This window comes from Zootoca vivipara, chromosome 14 (assembly GCF_963506605.1).
Source record: "Zootoca vivipara chromosome 14, rZooViv1.1, whole genome shotgun sequence".
NCBI lineage: Eukaryota > Metazoa > Chordata > Lepidosauria > Squamata > Lacertidae > Zootoca > Zootoca vivipara.
Genome location: NC_083289.1, coordinates 28,079,670 through 28,100,164, shown reverse-complemented (window position 1 = coordinate 28,100,164; position 20,495 = coordinate 28,079,670). Strand labels below are relative to the sequence as shown.

At 56.2% G+C, this 20,495-nt stretch overlaps 1 protein-coding gene across 1 annotated transcript; it reads left to right on the top strand.

Moving 5' to 3' along the window:
- Window positions 1–19,497, top strand: FURIN (furin, paired basic amino acid cleaving enzyme). The gene is made up of 16 exons (XM_035132153.2): window positions 1–261; window positions 3,876–4,210; window positions 8,530–8,628; window positions 9,623–9,718; window positions 11,405–11,533; window positions 12,036–12,112; window positions 12,479–12,567; window positions 13,278–13,450; window positions 13,571–13,783; window positions 13,876–13,976; window positions 14,112–14,215; window positions 14,326–14,443; window positions 15,252–15,431; window positions 15,520–15,644; window positions 16,972–17,088; window positions 17,784–19,497. The coding sequence occupies exons 2-16, from the start codon at window positions 4,031–4,033 to the stop codon at window positions 18,326–18,328; spliced, it is 2,346 nt and encodes a 781-aa protein (XP_034988044.1). The 5' UTR covers window positions 1–261; window positions 3,876–4,030; the 3' UTR covers window positions 18,329–19,497.
- The last annotated feature ends 998 nt before the right edge of the window (window positions 19,498–20,495 follow it).

The window sequence follows — 20,495 nt, the reverse complement described above, 5'->3', positions numbered from 1 at the left end:
GTGCCCCTTGTCGGGAGGAGGAGCCGTAGAGGGCCGCCCCCTCTCCGGTCCGTCCGGCGGTTCCTGGGAGTAAACAAGCGCTGCGCCTCCGCCTCCTGCTGCTGCCCGCGGGGCGGGGGCTCCTCCGGGCTGGGCTTCCCGGTCCTTCCCTCCCGTCTAGGTGACGCTGCTCCTGCCGCCGCCCATAAAGGGGCCAGACGGGTCAGGCGGGCGCTGCCAGACGCGGGAGCCCTTCGGAGGAGAGGAGCAGCCGGCGGCCCGGTAAGGCAGCGGCCGGTGTTTCGGGCAGGGGCGGGGGGGGGGAGAGGAAGCGAGCTATCTAGCAGTCGGTCCGTCCGCCCTGTTGCTGCTGCTGCCCGTCCCCCTGGAGGCGACGGGACTGGGTTTTTCTCGCTCGTCCCGGCCCGCCTGGGCCCTTCCCGAGGGAAGCTTCCCCGACGGCCCTGACTGGAGAAGGGCTCGGCCAGGTCTTTCCCGACGGCGCGGCAGTGACGCTTGAAGCCGAGTAGTCTGGGGTCCCCGGGAGGCGGCGCAGGTTGCGCCTGGCCCTTGCCGGCCTCCCCGAGCGATGCGCACTCGGGGCATGGCACATTCCCGAGGCCGTCTTGAGCCGGGCCTGTCGGCGGCAGGAACCCCCAAGGGCAACCTCCCCTCTTTGGCGTGGCTTGTTTTCCTCCCTCGCCGTCTCCTCCGGCTTTCCGGCTTTAACCGCGGCGAGGGGAGGAGTGAGTCACCCTGCCTGCCAGACGAGCCTGGGCGGCCAACTGAGCTTCTCTGGGGGGCCAGGAAGAAGTCGGCGTGGACGTGGCCTTCCCGACAGAAGCGACGGCCCGGCTGCCCCGAGAAAGTTTTCCCGGACCACTTCCCCGCCCCCTTATGAAACGGGGGAGAGGGTCCACGGATTGGACCCCCATTTAATAAACAGAAATGGGTTGCCAATATCTTGGGGTACCATACGGGGGACCTGGCTACTCTGAGTTGTCCTAGGGTAGGAGGGGGCGATACAAGGCCACCGCTTTAGGATGGCGGCTGCCAGCTGAGCTGGCGAGGCTGACTGCTTTCTGCCCAGCTGCACTGTCCTCCTGCTTCTAAGGAAATGAGTCGATGCTGTCATAGTCCTCGCCACTTGTGGGTGCTCTTTTCCCCAGCCCTTCCCTCTAGGTGTGCTGTCGCAAGAGCGCCTGGATTCCACCTGCTTGCGGTCTCTCAGGCGCTAGAAGGCTCAGTGGATGCTCCTGGGGCACAGGTGGCTCTTTGTGTGCCTGAGTTCATGCGGGGCAAGCTGGTGTGTGTGGGTCTGTGTCTTCAGGGGAATCCAAGTGTGCTGGAGGCTGAGGCAGGAGTGGCAGGGATTTAGCCAGGTGTACCTGAGTCTGCCTGGGGAAGCTCTCCAACTGGCTCTGGAGGGAAGATGTCAACTGTCCTCCCACCCCGCTGCTTTTTCTTCAGTTGCCTGTGGTTGTTGGGTCTCTGGTTTTCTGCCCAGCTTGGTACTGTGCCCAAAGAGGTCACAGGATGAAATTCCCTAAGCCACTTTCTCTCTGGGTCATGGTATGAAGCTTTGGCCTCCACAGTCACTTACAGACTCATTGCTAAGTCCGTTTTCATGGAAGACAATTTTACTCAGCTACAAGTGATCGTCAAAGAAGATGAGGCTTTTGTGGTGTGTCATGAGTTTGGGTTTGCATACCTCTAAGGGTTAACTCACTTCCCTTCCTGCTGTAAGAGACACTCTTCTGCTGCCTTGTTGCCTGGGGATGGAAACTCCTCTGGTTTTCTATTCAGACAGACTCTTCCATCTCCTCCTGCCTGGCCTGGCATGCAGCTGCCACTCCCTCTCCTCTTTATGGCATTTCAAAACTTCCTGGCATTGAACCACAGGAGCTGCTTCTGTTCCCCTCTCCCTCTGGGCCCCAAAGAAGGGGCTTCTTGTGTTCCTCAGTTAAAGGAATAAGCTTGTTCCCATAGAGCGGGGCATGGGGGGGCAACATCTGTGTCCCTCCTCTTAGCCTTATGGGAGTTGTTTAGCAGTGGAGGGCCCCTCGTTTTGCAGCACCTAATGTCTCAATGAACAAGTTTTATTGTCAGGATTTTAGATGTGGCAGAGCGGCCCTGGCCACAGACCGGCCTAGAAGGGCCAGGTCATAAAGGACCCAGGAGCACAGCTGATGGCACAGGGTGTATGTGTTAGGAACTGATTGCCATCTGCGGGGAGCGGCCAAGCTTGCTTGAGACCGTGATCTCAGGGGACTGGATTCTGCTTCAGGGGCAGACCAGCTGCTGTGCCTGCAGAATCTCCTGGGTTCAGTTCCCAGCAGAATCTCCAAGGAGCAGGTGGCCAGTGCTGTTGGGAAAGACCGTCCTCTGTGCCTGAGATCCTGCCCATTGGAGGAAGCCTATTGAGCTAGGTGGACCAAAGGCTTGACTCTGGTGGTGGTGGCAACAGCAGCAGCTTCATAACTGGTAGTACGGAAGCTCACCTCTCATCCGTCAGACCTTGGGTCACTTCTGGTCATGTGTTGTTGGCATGAGGGTTAGGGTGACATGGAAGAGAAGAGACTCTGGCCTTGCAGAGAGCAAATGATCCTTCAGGTTCTGTTCCAAAGTCTAAGGTCCATACTGCTAAGCCAACAATGGAATGCTTTGTAGTCTCTGTCTGCTGCATGGTTGGCCTCACAGTGGTCCTGAGTCCCAGGTTCTTCTTGTTCTTCCACCCACCTACCCTCCATCAAGTATGCCTTTTTGATATTTCCTGCTTTCTGTGTCCCTGGAAAGTGAGTGGAGCAATTTGCGTCCTGCCTGCCTTGGTGCAGAAGGTTGACAGAGCAGCATAGGGAGGTGGAACTGGGGTGACAGCCCAGGGCCAGATAGAGCTTTGAGGATCCCCAAGTGTTGCAGGAGGGATTCTGAGGAGGTAATTTGTGGGCGTTGTTGGTCCCTGCCCATCTCTGCAGACTTGTTGACCCCTGTTTATCTTGTCTCCATAAGCCCCCACCTCTGCCTTCTCAGTAGCTTTCCAAAGAAGTGTGGGAAATGCGGAACTGCAAATTTCCACATTCTACAAGTATCTGCTTAGGATATTTTATACCCCTTCAATTAAAAGTAATAATCCCAGGACAGTTCACAGTTGCCGATAACCATATGCAAATACAGTTTGCCAAAGTCTAATTGCACATTCTTCGCCCCCTCATAGAATTCCAGAGCCTCTGATTAGAGGAGGGTTAAGCTGCCTCAGCAATGGGTGTGGGGGGCTGATTCCTTCTTGGCTGCTCAAGAACCCGAGTCAGAGCCTCCCGGCCTTGAAACTTTCCCCAAAATGTATTTTGAGCCAAGAGTGGCTTTGTCGGGTCACTCCCAGGTAGTTCAGCTGCAGCCTAGCCTCTCTCTATGCTCAAGGCCTGTGAAGTAGGTAGGGGAGCTCTCTCTCAGGTTGCCCCCTGGGGCCAGCTTGGCCCAGGAGCCTCCCACTGGAGTTTTCAGCCCTGCTAGGCCACCCAAGTGGATGAGTGCCTGTCTGGCCAAAAGAGCCCTGGACGTTCCCCGCCCCTCCTGAACAAGCAGCCTCTTCAGCTCCTGGGAGCAGGGCCCTTTTCCTGGGGAGGATTAAGGGAGGGGATGAGGAGGAGGCACCTGATGGTCACTGGGGGGGGGGGGGCAAAGAGCTCTGAGAAGGGATCTCAGCATGCTGGGTGCAGGAACAGCTTGCTTGCCACACTTCTTTGCATCCTGGGGTTGTGGGACAGACCTTTGGGGTGGTGGCACATCAAGCCTGTGCTGAGGTGCCCATGAGCAGGTCTCTGTGTGACTCCTCATCATCATCCTGGCCTTTTGCTAGTCTCTGTCCAGGATCTAAATCTCTCCTTTTCTCTCCCCAGGTGCTGTGCAGGTGACCCTCTCAAGGTTTGCCTCCTGCTCTCCCTCTCCTGGCCACTAGCCCTGATGCTGCCTCGGACTGACTGGGGCCTTGCTGGGCGGCAGAGTGAGGGCCTGCTTTGAGGTGCTCCCTGGGCTCCCCCCTTTCCCGGCTTTCATGGATCTGAGGCCACCCTGGCTGCTGTTGTCGTGGACTCTGATTGGGGCCATAGCTCTCCTGGCCAGAGAAGTGCTTGGCCAGCACGTCTACACCAACACCTGGGCCGTCCTAGTCCCTGCTGGGCCACAAGAAGCGGAGCGGCTGGCCAAGAAGCATGGATTCCTCAACTTGGGCCCGGTGAGTGACGCCTGCAGCTTCCCTGGAGCTAGTGCAACCCCAAACCTGAAGGAAAGCTGAAATGGGCTAAGGGAGGGAGGGAGCAGCCCTTGATGCGGGGCTTGGAAGGGGTAGAGAAGAAGGCCAGGTGTGGTACTGCTTCCTTTAGAAGGGAGAAGCCATGAAACAAATGCTGAAGCCAACAGCCTTGCTGGGTTTGAGACAGACCTGCTGCTCTCCTCGTTGCGGGGGTCTGGGGGAGGGGCTCTTTTCCATGCATGGAGGCACTGGGAGGTGCTAACAATAGAGGCAGGGTGCTTGGCTGTGGTGGGCGAGCTGGAAACTCCACCTGAGAAAGTCTGTTGGGTGTTCAGAGCTAGCTGAGATTGGGATGAGGAACCAATGTTTGCCCAGGTGGGACTGGCCAGCGACTATGGTGTCATGTGGCTGGTTTTTCTTCTCCTACAGCCTCTCGTTCAGTTTGCTTTCAGGAGTTGCATTGGGTTTTTTGTTGGCCTTTGGCAGAATATTTTCATGTGCTCTGCAGAGGGGCTGGCTGTGGTGGGTGGGAGGTGGGATGTGGTTCCAGTGGCAGCAGGCTGCTCTACCTTTTTCCTTGCCCTTTCTGTTTGAATGTGCTTCAGTTAAACTCCCTACAGGTGGAAAGGTGATGCTTCTGCGCCTTACAAAAGGGCATTTGTTGCGGCCTCTTGGAAAGCGACTTTTTGGGAGTGGGTGGTTGGCTCTCTTTGCCCCAGGAGCCTCGTATCTTAGAGGTGGGGGTGGGGGGGCAGCTGCCCTGTGTTGATGCAGGACTAATGCAAGCTTTGCTTGGCAGCGAGCATGGCATTTGCATCATCTTCTGGGCAGGTGCGGAAAGGTCAAGAGCACAGCCTGCCCCCTGAGGCTGTTTGCACTTCACCTGCATGTGGGATGGGACACTGTGTGCCCTGGGGCTGTTTGCCTATCTTGAGGCCAGCCTTGTTCTCATCTGGTGGGCTTTCATGCCACGTTCTTTGCTGCCCTGCAACTCTTGAATCATTTCACCCTTGACTGGAGTGGGAAGACGTGGCATTGACCAGCATTAACAAATGGGATTGAACGGATATGGGATTGAACGGAGCTGATGAGCTTCACTGAAGCCCACCTAGGGCAAGCCTGACTGCAGGGTGGGGCTGGCACTTGGGATGGATTGGATCTCTTGCTCCAGGGGGAGACGAGGGAGTCCAGCTCTTTTAGGGCTGGCTCTGTTGAATGCACTTGACATGTTGACAGGGAGGTGCAGGACCCCATTCCTACCTCCTCCCCTGGCCATGGGGCCACCTTAGAGGGAGGGCCAGAGGCTTCCTCACTTGCTGAGTTCACCTGCTGCTTTAGGGCTCACCCAGACTTCCTTCTGCACCACACTTTCCTGCCACAGGTCTGCACTTTTCTAGGTCCGTGTTCAAGTGATTTTGTATGTATGTGTTGCCACTACCCTTGGAAAAACCGCTGAATTGGAGTGAAAGGGAATCCTTGGATAAACTGATTGCCATTTGTTCTAATTCAACAGTAAACAGTGGGTTTTCCCAGGGGAAGAGGTGAAACACACTAACAAAACCACATGGACCTAGAAAGTGTGGACCTGTGCCTGGAAAACATGGCACAGTCTTGATGAGCCCTGACTCCAGAGTGAAGCTTGGTTGGGGGGCAGGACAGGGGCTTGGCCTGCTAGAGCATCTTTGGGGGACAAAACAAGCTGTTCCTTTGGAGCTAAGAACATAAGAAGAACCTGCTGGATTAGGCCAAATGGAGCCCATCTATTTCAGTTTTCTGTTCTCGCAGTGAACGTCCTGCAATCAGGTGCCCCTTCTGGGAAACTTGCAAGCAGGGCACAAGGGCAACTCTCTTCTCCTGTGGTTTCCAACTGTGGAGGCAGAGCATAACCATCCTGGCTAGTAGCCATTGATTGCCCTCTTCTCCCTGAATTTGTCCGATCCTCTTTTAAAGCCATCCAAGTTGATGGCCATCACTGCCTCTTGTGGGCATGAGTTCCATAGCTAAATTTCGTGAAGAAGGACTTTCTTTTATCAGTCTTGAACCTTCCAACAGTCAGCTTTATTGGATGTCCATGCATGAGTTCTAGTGTTGAGAAGGGAGCAAAACTTGCTCTACCCCCACACTATGCTTAATTTTTATAAACTTCTATCACACTTTGGTCTTCCTCTTCACATGAAGATCAATCCAGGCTGCTTGCTATTTGCCAGCTCCTGGTTGCAATCGCCCCTTCACCACTTCCTCCCTCGCCAACTCAAGACCTCTACCGCCCAGGCGATGAGAGCCAGGTGTTCTGGCCTTGCACATGAGGTAACAACCTTTCCCTGCTGCGATTTCTGGGGGTTGAACTATCCCCTGGAGCTGGATGTGGGTGCTGGCAGACGACATGGCAACAGAGTCTTCCGTTCCGGGTGCTGAGCTTCTGCAGAGCATCCTACCCTTCCAGTCCTGGTCAGATCCTGTGAGCCCAGTAAGGGGAGGTGCTGTGCAGCAGGCTGGTGCTCAGGCTCAATTGGGCTGGGGTGGAGGGGTAGAAGACCCAAGACCCCTGGGGCAGGGGGCATGTGGAGGAGGTAGTCATGCAGAAGTGGGCTCTCTCTGCCACTGGGCCTTTGATTCCAGAGGCAGGAAAGAAGTAGTTCAGTGAAATCCCTTTTGTTCATCTGTGAGGAATGTTTTGCCCCTGGCACAACTGGAATGAACCAGGGCTCAGTCCGGTGCAGCCTAAGGTCCAGGAGTGGAGCTAAGGAGTGGGGTGTCAGTCCTCTGTGGGTCGTGCTTCTTCCTTCCACCCCTGGCCTGTGCCGCTGTACCCCCTAAGTGCCCGTTGTGGCTCCTGGCTCCTTCCTAGGGCAGGCTGAGCAGGTTTGTGGCGCTGGCACCTGCGGGCAGCAGCCAAGGCAAGAGGCCCTGTGAAGGGGAATCCTGTTTGTTTTGGGGAAAACAGGGCAGGGAGCCAGGGCCTGGGGCACAGCCAGGCGTGGGGCAGGCAACAACTAGCTCGGGGTTCTGAGGCACTCCCAGGAAGAAGGCAAAGGGATCTGGGAAGAGGGGGACCAGAAGAGCCTCTCCTTGCTAAGGCTGGAGCCCACCAGAGTGGGGCACCTCCCTCTCCTCTACCTGGCAATGACGCTCTGTCTGCGAATTGCCCCCACCGCTGGCACAGTGCCAATTCTCGGGGCAGGAGCTGGTGTCCCCTTACACTTAAGCCCTTGTTTCCATGGCAAAGTGCCCTGCAATTCTCTTCAGCTGTCTTCTGGGGAGGGGGGGAATTTCGTGACCCCTATTTTTTGCAATTGAGCATTGGGAGTGGAGGCTTCAGCCCCTGGCATGTACAGGCTGAAAGTGTCCTGGGGGCAGCCTCTGGTGAAGGGGTCTGTTGGGGCCAGGGGCTGCTGTTGGGCTGTGGACACTGATAAATACTACTGTACCCATCTTTCTCCAAGCAGAGACAATTCCACGGTGGTCGTGGAGTTCCTCTTTTCATCTTCACAGCAACCTTGTGAGGTAGGCTAGACTAAAAGGGACTTCCCCTGTGAGCCTTGCAGCCCAGAAGAGAATAGGGCAAGAGGGGTCAACCACAATTGCTGTGTGACCTCCATGCCTGCTTCCTTCCTTCCTTCCCTTGAGCTTCCTCTTCACAGAGGGCAACCCTTTTGACCTGCTGGCATACCCGATCCTCCTGCCTTTCCCTACAATGGTGGTCTGTGCCCTGCTAAGAGTGTGGGTGTGAGAAATGAGAGGGGACCTTCATAAATTGTTGCCTGGGAGGCTGCACACTGGATGCTGGAAGGGAGTGGGAACCCATCGAGGTGGGGGTCCCTCGAATGTCCGCTTGGCATAGCTCTCCTCCTCCTCCTCCTCCTGTGTCATCTCTAGGGAGGCCAGCAAGCTGCCCTTTTCCTTCCTCCTCCTCCTCTGCCCCGTGGGCCCAGTGCCATGAGGTCACATGAGGAGCTGCTGCTCTTGCCCTGCCCTTCTTTTGAGGGGTTTGTTTAAAGATTAGAGATTTACATCAGAATCTTCTTAGCATCTTAGCCAGGCCCTGCAGGCAGCATGTGGGGAAGGAGCAGGAGCCAGCTGGTGGCCCTCACAGGGATGGGCGGGGGGAGAGGAGCTCCTGGATTTGGCCTCCCCTCCCTCCCCTCCATGTAACTGGGTGCCAGCATGTGGGGCTATACTGGCCCATGGGGAGCCTCCCCTGGATGGGACCTCTGCCTTGAGCTATCACGGGCTGCCCTGCTTGGACCAACACATGGGAGATTTTTTTGTCTCATTCATTCCTCCTTTCTCTCCCACCCTAGATCGTTGGAGACTATTACCACTTCCACCACCGAGGAGTGGCCAAGCGTTCCCTCTCCCCACACAGGTCCCACCACAGCTACCTGGGCAGGGAGCCACAGGTGAGTCCACAGAAGCAGGGAACCTGTCCCAAGTGAGAGGCAGCCACCATGGGGGTGCTACAGAGCACAGAAGCCCTGGTTCTGGTCAATGCATGCCTGGTGCGCTGGAGGGCTTCAGGGCTGGAGTGCTGTCTCCTGGAGACAGCTGAGGTTGGCTCCTGCTTGAGGCTTTTGGCTGAGTTCCCACAATGGAGAGAGCAGAGGGGCTTTCTTCCTCCAGCATGCCTCGACTGGGCACTTTTGTGCTCTGCACATGGCCTGGGGCCGGTTCTGGGATAGGCTGTGGAGGGTGTCTAATCAGGCTGGTTTTAAACCAGATGGGCCTGATATCCTGGTTCCATTTTGGGCTGCAGAAGAAGGCCCAGAGGATTAGCCTGGGCCACCTCCTCCCCTGCAATTCTGGCTCTTCCTTACCCTTCCCTTCCTCCAAGGTGTCTCCTCCCACATCACCTTCACAACAATCCTGGGAGGCAGGCTGGGCAATACAGCAATTGGCCCAAGGCCAGCTAGTGAGCCTCATGCCTGGGGATGTGAACTGAATCCTAGCCTGACACTTCAATAACTGCAATGGCACTGCATTGCTGCCAGTCAGTGCAGACGATGCTGAGCTAGGTGGGCCACTGGCCTAACTTGGTCCAAGAAAGAGATGAGAGGGTAGAGCCCACCCTGCCAGGTACTCTGGTGGCTGTCTGAGTCCTTCTGGTCTCCCTATGGGTGGCAATAGGGGAAGGGATGGGTCCCCTCCACATTTGGCCAAGGATGTCCCTGGCCTGACTGGCCCTGGTCCTCGTGGGCGTTATGGGGTTCGAGAGTCCACTTTGTGCGTGGCTGAACTGAGCTGCACCCCTGCAGGTGCCAAGATGTTTCCGCAAAGCATCCTGTCATTCTTGCCAGCAACTGTGCCCCCGCCAGCCACCTCCATGGGGACCTGGTTGCTCCTCGCACCCAAGGGTGCACTTGGGAGCCTGCCCTTTTCTTCCTTTCGCCTCCTCAGGTGCACTGGCTGGAGCAGCAGGTGTCCAAGCGCCGTACAAAGCGGGACATCTTCCTGGAGCCCTCAGACCCCAAGTACCCTCAGCAGTGGTACCTGGTAAGTGGGAGGGGAGGGGGGCATGATGATGAAGGGAAGCAGAAGCCACCAGGCAACAGGCACTGGATTCTACCCTCTGCAGGGCTGCTGCCACCCATGCCCTTCCACCCACATGGTGGTTGGGCAAGGGCGCCCTGATGTGACTGCTAATCCCCTCCCACAGAGTTAATCACTCCCTCCCTCCCTGCCTGGAGGATTAGTGGCAGCCTAGAAGCAAAGCCCCTTCCATGGCTGAGCTCGCAGGAGCTGCCACCGCCCTGGAACAGAATCCGCCCCGGCCCTTGGACTGCCGGGAGGTCCCAGAGGCCACTGAGGGGCACCATCCGGATCCTGCCCTAAAGAATGGGGCAACCTCATTGCTGTTGTTGTTGCTAATTTATTACCTGCCCTTCACCCTAAGGTCCCAGGGCAGGTCATAGCATTAAAAACAATACAGGCAACTCTCAATTTACACGTGTTCAGCAGGACTGCACACGCATGCATTGCACCAAACCTGGAAGTGACTTTTAAAACAGCAAAAATGGGCCCTCAGAGAGCCCAGAAAGGGCATGGAAAACAGTGCCCAGCAATCCCACAAGCCTTTGCAAGTGCAATCCCACAAGCCTTTGCACTGACCTTTGAGGCCTGTGGAGAGTTTGAATTTGAGAAAGGAGGTTTGGAGGGAGTGATTGTGGAGGGACTTTGGTGGTCTGGTAAGTGCTGCTGGTTTTTCAAGGATCTCCATAGGTTTAGAGCAGTGTTTCCTAAACCTGGGTCTCCAGATGTTTTTTTCAGACTACAATTCCCATCATCCCTAACCACTGGCCTTGCTAGCTAGGGATGATGGGAGTTGTAGTCCAAAAACAGATGGAGACCCAAGTGTGCGAAACACTGGTTTAGAGGGGGTTTGCAGGCTTTTCCAATGGTGTTTCAAATATACGGTATGTGATTTCACTGATGCGGGCAGTGTCTTGGAACATAACCCCCCACATAAATTGAGAGTTGCCTGTATTACAAATAATTTTAAACAACTTCCCACCATAAGAGTCAGAAGCCAAAGGAAAGAGGTGTGTCTTCAGCATTCTCCAGAAGCTGTGCAATGAAGGTGCCAGATGCACCTCTTTGTGGAGGGAGTTCCACAGCTTTTAGGGGCCACCACACGTTCTCTTTGTGCCAATGGTTCTCCCCCAAAGCTGGGGGTCTTGCACGGGCCTTTTCCAACTGGGGAGTTGTCAGGCGTTGAAGGAGGTGTTGCTGCAGAGCAGATTCTCCCCCACCCCTCCTCCCCACTGTAGAGTCGTCTTTGCTTAGCATAGAATAGTAGGGCCAAGAGGCTGGAGCTGGCATTCTCCTGTCCCAATGAATATGTGGGGCTTGACCTTGCCACTTTCCAGGAAAACAGGGTAGTGAAGGGAGCAGCAGCCAGCATTCCCCAATGCTCAGCTACAGATTCTGTAGCTAAGCTACAGACTTAACTGTAATTTCTGCATGGCAGGGGTTGGACTAGATGGCTCTTGGAGTCCTTTCCAACTCTGCAATTCTATGATTCTGTGAGCCAGGCATCTGGGGTCTAGTTAAAGGTGGTTGGCTTCTCCCCCCCCCTCCATGTGACGAAACACTGCCACGGCTCTGTAGCCTTTAGAGTTGCCCTACTGGCTGTGCTGACTGGCCTTCTGCTCCCCCCACCTTTGCCCCTTTCCCCTCCAGTCCAATGGGAACCAGCGAGACCTGAACGTGCGGGAGGCCTGGCAGCAGGGCTACACGGGGCGTGGCATCGTGATCTCCATCTTGGATGACGGCATTGAGAAGAACCACCCGGATCTCGAGGCCAACTACGTGAGTGGGATGTGAGCGGGCTCCCTTGGCACATGTCGTGCCCACTTTGCAGGGCTGGTAGAAGGGTCCGTGAGTCTTCATGCGACAACCCCCTCCCACCCAAGCTGAGGCCACTTTTGCACGCAAGCTGAGGAAAGCTTTGTAGCAGTAACAAAATCCCAGAGTCCTCCTGAGCCCCATCAAGCCCTGCCTGTGAGCAATACTCTCTGACGGAATGAGCCCAAGCAAATGCAGCCTCTGGTTGTGGCTACCCGCAGCACCGCTTTGCATCACACGTGGAACAGTGGTCCTTTGTGGACTCTTGGGGTCACAACTGGAGCTTTCAGAACTGGGAGTTTACTGCTGATGCAGAAAACGTGATTGTGGGGAGGCCAATTCCAGTGGGGAAGGAGGTGGTGCTGGGCCCTTCGGTTGCGATTCCTGCATTGCAGGGGGGTTGGAGTAGAGGGATCCCCCTGGATCCCTCCCAACTCTACAATATTGTAATTCTTTCTTCCTTCAGGATCCGTCCGCCAGCTTTGATGTGAACGATCAGGATTCAGACCCTCAGCCACGTTACACCCAAATGAATGACAACAGGTGGGGAGCCTTTCCGGAGAGAGGTTGGGTAGGGATGGGAGATATTGGGTAGGGAAAGAGGAACACCAGTTCTGCTCAGTCCTGGAAGCTCAGTCGCTGGTGACATGTGGGCTGGGAATGGTGCTGTGCAGAAGGAAAGGTGGGTGGAGCTTCCTACCCCCTGGGAATACCGCACTTCCCCCCTCTGTCCCCCTCCCCCCCTTTGCCCATTTGAACCCTGACTGTGTTGTTCAGCTGCACTAAGAGGGAGAGAAGTTTGGGGCAGGTTTGCTTGTCCCCTGTCCCCTGTTTTCTCCCTGTTCTAACATATGGCTGCCAGTCCCTCCTCACCCAGCTCAAGTCCGACCCCCCCTCTCCTTCTTACAGGCATGGTACTCGGTGTGCAGGCGAAGTAGCTGCCGTGGCAAACAATGGCATCTGTGGTGTAGGTGTTGCTTACAACGCCAAGATCGGAGGTGAGGAGGGCATCGTCTCTGCCTTGGGCTCTGCTCTGCATCCAGCTTCTCACACTGGGTTAGCTGCCCAGAGCTAAACTCATAAATTGTAGAGTTGGAAGGGACCCCGAGAGTCTTCTAATCCAACCCCCCTGCAAAGGAAGAATCACAAGAATCCAGGAAAAGGAGGTCGTTCCCCTGTCAAACAGCTCGTATAGTCAGATTTGCCCCCCCCCCCAAGGTTTAGTGGGAATCTCATTTCTTGTCATTTGGATCCGTTAGTTTGGACCCTACACTCTGGAGCAGGCATCCCCAAACTTCGGCCCTCCAGATGTTTTGGCCTACAACTCCCATGATCCCTATCTAAGAGGACCAGTGGTCAGGGATTATGGGAATTGTAGTCCAAAACATCTGGAGGGCCGAAGTTTGGGGATGCCTGCTCTGGAGCATCACAAAATAAGCTTGCTCCATCCTCCATGTGGCAGCCCTTCAGATATTTGAAGGTGGCTCTCATATCACCCCTTCTCCAGGTGAAACATGCCTAACTCCTTCCACCGTTCCCCATAAGGCTTGGCTTCCAGACCCTTGATCATTTCGGTCACCCTCTTCAGCACCTCTTCCAACTTGTCAGTATCCTCCTCAAACTGTGGTGCCCAGGACTCCAGGTGGGGCCTGGCCAAGGCAGACCAGAGCAGTGCCATTAGTGATGTCCAACTGTACCATCATCTTAGGTGTCCGCATGCTGGATGGAGAGGTGACGGATGCTGTGGAGGCCCGTTCCCTGGGCCTCAACCCCAACCACATCCACATCTATAGCGCCAGCTGGGGCCCCGAGGATGACGGCAAGACGGTGGACGGCCCGGCCCGCTTGGCCGAAGAGGCCTTCTACCGGGGCGTCAGCCAGGTAAGCCTGTGGTCTGCAGCCAGGGGAGGAGGAAAGGCGGCTCTTGGGGCGAGATTGGGCTGCTGCCAAGCCCCCCACCCCGTCTTGCCTCTGCCTGACTTAGTCCCCACCCCACCCCAGGGCCGCAACGGACTGGGCTCCATCTTCGTCTGGGCTTCTGGGAATGGCGGGCGCGAGCACGACAGCTGCAACTGCGACGGCTACACCAACAGCATCTACACCCTCTCGATCAGCAGCACCACCCAGTACGGGAACGTGCCCTGGTACAGCGAGGCTTGCTCCTCCACCCTCGCCACCACCTACAGCAGCGGCAGCCAGAACGAGAAGCAGATTGTGAGTCTCCATCGGGCCTGACAGGGGGGTTGGGGGTGGGCTTTGGGTCACAACCTGGCAATCACCCTGTGCCTCCTCCTCCTCCTCCCCAGGTGACAACAGACCTGAGGCAGAAGTGCACCGAGTCCCACACAGGTACCTCCGCCTCTGCCCCATTGGCAGCTGGAATCATCGCCCTGGCGCTGGAAGCCAAGTAAGGGGGCCAGGAGGGAGGGAGGGGAGAAGGGCTTGTGGGGGTGGGGGGTGCTGCTGCTTTGATCACTGATGGAGATGAGGGGTTTGGCACCCTTGCCCTCTCCGGTGAGACACGGCTGCTCCTTCTCCGCAGCAAGAACCTGACCTGGCGTGATATGCAGCACCTGGTTGTTCAGACCTCCAAGCCCGCCCACCTCAACACTAACGACTGGGCCACCAATGGGGTAGGACGCAAAGGTAAGCAGGCGCCTGCCACGGAGTGGGGGCATGCCACTCTGGCGGGGTAGCAGGGTGCAGGAGCAGGTCCTGAGGCTCTCACAAACTCTTGTTCCTCCCTCTGCTTGCAGTCAGCCACTCATACGGCTATGGACTCCTGGACGCCGGTGCCATGGTGACTCTTGCCAGGAACTGGACCTCGGTGGGGCCTCAGCGGAAGTGTGTCCTGGACATACTCACCGAGCCAAAGTGCGTCCCCACAGTGGAGCGGGGAGTGGGTGGGTTTGGGGGTCAGGCCGTCCTGAGGGCCAGCCTCTATATGGAAGGAGGGGGCACCAGTTACTGAGGGTGAAACAAGCTTGGGGCATCGGGCTCCTTGAGGACTAGACTATTGTGTCGTCTGTCTTTGAACATTGCACAGGCAATGTGTAGAAATCCTAAGGAGTATCTGATCTGAAATGGGCAGTGGCCTAGAAATTGGGGAAGGAGAAGTGGCTGCAGCTTCCCTAGGCGTGGGCTGGAACTGGCAGGAAGCGGCTGGAGAGAGAGAGGGAGGGAGTGTCCAGCCGTCCACATGAACCAGACAGAGGAGGCTTTTGAAGGACAGGACAGAGCTGCCTTTCTCCAGGGTGTTGCTGCAGCGGGGGCTGCTCCCATTTCTTGCCCTGCCCTCCCCTCCAAACACCGCTGAGTGCCAAGGACCGGGCTGGAGTTTGCTTTTCAGGCTAATTCTGGATATTTTGCTGCTGGTGGACAACACCTTGTGGTCCTGTGGTGCTGGACATCAGGGGATAAGAGGATGCTGAGGGGTTGGGATGAGGCTGGGTTGGTGGTCCTTGCTAGAGCAGGCCAGCCCCATCGTTCCTGCCCACTGCAACCCTCTTTTTATCCAGAGTTCTGCCCTGCACAATCTGCTCTCTGAGGTTGCTGCTGGCTGGCAAAGCCTCCTCTGGCCAGGCTAGGGATCCCAGCTCCTGCAGGAAGGGGAGTGGCGGGGCTCTTGCTCCTTTCACAGCCTGTTCCGGCCCTGACCATGGGTGCCTGTTGCCTCCTGCAGGGACATCGGGAAGCGGCTGGAGGTGCGGCAGAAAGTGGACGCCTGCCTGGGGAAGGCCAGCTATGTGGGGCAGCTGGAGCACGTCCAGGCCCGGCTCACCCTCTCCTACAACCGCCGGGGCGACCTAGCCATCCACCTTGTCAGTCCCATGGGAACCCGCTCCACCTTGCTGGCTGCCCGGTAAGCCCCCTGCCTTCCCTGGACCCACTCCCTTCTAGGAAGCTGCCTCTGCCCCCCCCCATGCCTCTCACTTTTGTCCTCTCCCCAGGCCCCACGACTACTCGGCTGACGGCTTCAATGACTGGGCTTTCATGACGACACATTCGTGGGACGAGGACCCCACTGGCGAGTGGGCACTGGAGATTGAGAACACCAGTGAAGCCAACAATTTTGGTAATGGGGGAGGGGCACCTACTTCTCTACGCCCATAAAATCATAGAATCATAGAGTTGGAAAAGACCACAAGGGCCATTCAGTCCAACCCCCTGCCAAGCAGGAAACACCATCAAAGCATTCCTGACAGATGGCTGTCAAGCCTCTGCTTAAAGACCTCCAAAGAAGGAGACTCCACCACACTCCTTGGCAGTAAATCCCACTGTCGAACAGCTCTTACTGTTAGGAAGTTCTTCCTAATGTTTAGGTGGAATCTTCTTTCTTGTAGCTTGAATCCATTGCTCCGTGTCCACTTCTCTGGAGCAGCAGAAAACAACCTTTCACCCTCTTCTATATGACATCCTTTTATATATTTGAACATGGCTATCATATCACCCCCTAACCTTCTCTTCTCCAGGCTAAACAACAAGCCCAGACCCACTTGTTGTGGCAAGAAAAATATTTCAACCATCCAGCGCCCCACGCCCCTTGACTCAAATCCCTCCAGTCCCCGTGACAGCCACCTGTCACTTCTCCACCCCCTCAGCTTCTTCTGCTCCTTGTCAAGTCAGCTGCAATTTGGTCTCCCTCCCGGGAGCGCTGCCTGACCTCCCCCCCCCCTTACAGGGCCCAGCTGTGGGCATTCCCTCCCTCCCCACCCACCCCACAACGCTAGCAGCTGTTTAATTCCCTTTTGCTCTGTTTTAATTCCCTGTGACGGAAACCCCAGAAAGGGGGAGGGGGCCTTCCCCAGCTGCCATCCCCTCCTGTTTAAGAGGCTGCTGGCTGAACAGAAGGAGGAGAGGGATGGGGATGCTGTGCTGAGCTCCCGAATGTGGCCCCCATCCCCACCTGTGACCTCAACAACAGCGGTTCACAAACCGGGTTCCATAAGCTGATTCCCAGTGTGCCCCCACCCCCCAGTTACCCTATAAAAAGCATTGCTCAGAATAGCAGTTTGCACCACCCCCTTAAGGGTAGATCATAACACAATAACATTCAAAACAATTAATTGCACCTTTATTCAAAATCCGATTAAAACTATTCAATTTAATTCCACAAAACAGATGACCTTGATCCAACAATACCAGCTTTTCAGAGTCTGAAAGTCACTCCCTGAAGCTCCCCCTTCCCCTGTAATCCCACCACCCAGTTCGGGAACCAGTGCTCCACAGCGTTAGGCCCTGCTTGGGGGCTGTTGCACAGCAGAGGGTGCCAGGCACAACTCCTTGAGTGACAAGGAGGGGCTCTGGTGTGGGAGGAGGGCAGGATGGGTGACTTCTGCCTCCTCCTCCACCTGCCTGCCTGCCTGCCACCTCCTCACACCTTCCTGCCCTTCCACCCGCAGGCACCCTCACCAAGTTCACACTGGTTCTGTACGGGACAGCCACCGACCCCCCCAGCCTCTCCAACGAGTTTGAGAGCAGCGGCTGCAAGACCCTGACCAGCAGCCAGGCCTGCGTGGGTAAGTTTTGTTGTAGTCATTTGTTTCATTGCATCCATATCTTACCAGTTTCTCCAAGGAGCTCAAGGTGGCACCACAGTCTTTCCCTTCCAACAACAACCCTGTGAGGTTGAGAGGCAGCGACTGGCCAAAGGTCACCCAGGGAGCTTCACAGCTGAGCAAGGATATGAGCCCTGGTCTCCTAGGGCATAGCCCAACCACTACACCTCCACCGGCTCCCAAACATGCTCCACTAGAAAAGCCTATGCCCTGCTCTGAATTTTTTTCCCTTCCTTCCTTCCTTTCCTGCCCATCTGGCTGGGTTTCCCCAGCCACAGGGCTGAAAGTTGTGGAATTATTTATCTCCTTGATATCTGAAGGAAGGGCATTCCACAGGGAGGGTGCCACTACCAAGAAGGCCCTCTGCGGTTGCCACCAGGGGCCCTCCCGCTAGGCACTGCTCTGACTGATTCGGGGTACAGAGGGCAGCTTTCATAAGCTGCCCAATGTGTTTGGGGCAAATGGGAACCATGCCATCTTCTGCCCATGTCCCTGGGCAAAGGGGCCCCCCACAGAGGGGGCAGTGTGGACAGGAGACCCCACACCCTCTCTCCACCACAGGTACGGGGCGGACCTTGCTCCTTGGCGCTGTCTGAATGGCTTTTCTTCCAGAGCCTGGAGGCCTGACCCCTTCTCTTGCCCCTCTCTCTTTGCAGTGTGCGAAGAGGGCTTCTACCTCCACCAGAAGAGCTGCCTCAAAACGTGCCCCCCTGCCTTTGCGCCAGGCACTGTGGCCCCCCCTCTGGAGAACATCCTGGAGCCTCAGCTGAGCTCCCGCATATGCGTGCCCTGCCACCCGTCCTGTGCCACCTGCTTGGGCCCGGAAGCCACCGAGTGTCTGTCCTGCCCGGTGCACGCCCACTACAACAGCCAGGAACAGACGTGCTCCCACCAGACCCAGAGCAGCCGGGCCTCACCCACCCTCCTGAGGGAGGGCATGGAGGTTGCCGGCGGCCCCTCCCGCTTGCCTGTGGTGGTGGCCATCCTGAGCTGTGCCTTCATTGTCCTGGTCTTCGTCCTGGTCTTCCTGGTGCTGCAGCTGCGCTCCGGGCTGTGCCTGCGTGGGGTCAAGGTGTATTCGCTGGAGAGCGGAGGCATCATCGCCTACAAGGGGCTGCCTTCGGATGCCTGGCAGGAGGGGCCTGAGGAAGAGGAGGAGGGCGAGAGGACTGCCTTCATCAGAGACCAAAGCACCCTTTGATGAGCCTGCAGCCCCCCCCCTCCAGCGCATCAGGGGAAGGACCAAGGGGCCAGAGGCTCTGCACCAGTCTGCTCTCTCACTCCCCACCCCCACCCCCCCCATGGCTGGGTGGGGACCTTGGACAGAGGCACTCTGCGTGTGGGCCAGGATGCTGCTGGATGAGAAGGCGCCCAGGCACCCTAGGCACTGGTTTTAACTCGCCAAAGTGATTTTTTTAAAGACTGAACCAGTTTCTCTGCCTGCCTCCGCTGTGGTTGGAGGGGCATCTGCGCGGGGCTGCCTTCCTCGCTGCTTGGGGCGGCGCAGGAAAAGCCTCAAGCCTTTGTCTCCAGGCAGGGGCATGGCTGAGAGTGCCCTGTCCAGTGCGGGGCGGGGCAGGGCAGGGGGGCAAAGTGGCACAGGCCCCCAGCTCCGTCGCCTTCTTCCTGCCCTGCCAGCAGCAATAAGAGCCTGACTCCTCCTGTCCTGCTCCGTTCCGTGCCCTTCCCACTGATCCACGGAGCTTGTGCCACCGTTTGGGGCCTCTTCCTCGCGCAGCCGGCCACCTGCCTATCCGTGCCAGTCCTTCAGCCTTGGTAGACTGGGAGGTGAGCTGGGCTCCTCCTCCTCTTCCCCTCCTCCCACCCGTGACAGTTGGGACTGAGATGGACGATGATGCCATGGGTGTGTCTCTTCGACCCAAGGTGGGCGGCTCCGCCCTCCCTCCTGCAGGAGCAGGAATTCCTCTGGGGCCACGGGGAGGGGGCCTGGGGGCGGCTGCTGCTTGACCACTGAGCTGTGCCCAGCCCCTCCCTGGATCCTCCCAAAGTCACTGGAGCTTCCATCTTTCCTCATGTGCCTTGTTCCCCCCCCCTCCTCTTCCTCCTCCTTGATGACAATCTGTTGCTGGTCCTGGGGTTGCACTGCCCGCCTCACCTGCCTCTCTCCCTCCGGGTTTGTTCCCTGCTCTCTGCTGCTGGCGGAGGTGGAGGCTGTGCAGCTGTGGGCAGGGGGAAATACGGGCTGCCCAGGACTCGTTTTCTATCATAACTTTTTTGGTGCACAAATAATTTCTTGTAATTTAAACAAGGAGCCAATTCCTGTGGCCAGTTGTTTTGTTTTTTTAATTTAATGGATGTGGATATAACGCTAGAGAGATTAAAGTTTATTAAATGTTGGAACTATGCAAACTTGCTGTGTCCCGCTGTGTTCTCTAGACAGAGCTTTTGTGTCTGTGGGGTGCAGGTGCCTGACCACAGACACAGGCCCACCTCCCAGGCTGCTAACAGGTTTTCTCTGGCTGATCCATGTTGTTTGGTTGGGGTCTCCCTGGCAGAATCAAGGAGGCCAAAGTATTGCCCAGATACAGGCCAGTCCGGATGTAAGAACCTAAGTCATCTGCATCAGGCCAAATGGGACCCACCTAGTCCTCTTCTTATAGTCACTAGCCAAATGCCCCAAAAGGAATCTCACAAGACGAAGTTGAGCCCAAGAGCCCCCTCGCCTCCTGTGACTTCCAGCAACTGGTATTCAGAAGCATTGCTGCCTCCACCTGGAGGCACAGAGCATAACCATTATGGCCAATAGTCTTCGACATCCCTCTCCTCCATGAATCTGTCTAATCCTCTTTTAAAGCCACACAAGTGACCCTGGCTGCTCACAAAACTGCTTCACTGTCAAATGTGCATCATTTACATTACCTGGAATTTTGACATTTGTTTAACCCAGTGGTTATCAAACTTTTTTTTCTCTCTTAGCTACACTTTCAGAATAAAAATTTGCTCGCACCACACCGAATTTTTTTATTGAGTAAAGTGTGTATGGAAGAGGGAAACATGACAGAAGTTTGTAAAATTGCCCATGTTTTACACTTAGAGAAAGTGGACAAGGGCAACTTTCCCCGAGGCACTCCAAAATGAAACTGAATGGTGGAAGATTCAGGGCAGGCAAATGGAAATACTTTTTCACACAGCATAATAGTGAAAATTGGATCTGCTCCCATGACATACAGTCACAGATTCCAACTTCCTGTTTTTAAAAGAGGGGTTAGGCAAATTGCATGGGGCAAAGGCTCTCCATGGCCACTAGTTATGATGCCCACATGCTACCTGCAGGAGCAGGACACACACACACACACACACGCTTCTGGGGGCCCAAACAGCTGGAGAAGGTGATGGCACTTGTATCG

Bases quoted from the DNA above. Each gene is read 5' to 3' on its own strand.
- FURIN (XM_035132153.2), top strand. From the start codon at position 4,031: ATGGATCTGAGGCCACCCTGGCTGCTGTTGTCGTGGACTCTGATTGGG. The intron at 4,211-8,529 runs GTGAGTGACGCC...CTCCCACCCTAG, and splicing joins GATTCCTCAACTTGGGCCCG to ATCGTTGGAGACTATTACCA. The intron at 12,568-13,277 runs GTGAGGAGGGCA...CCATCATCTTAG, and splicing joins TTACAACGCCAAGATCGGAG to GTGTCCGCATGCTGGATGGA.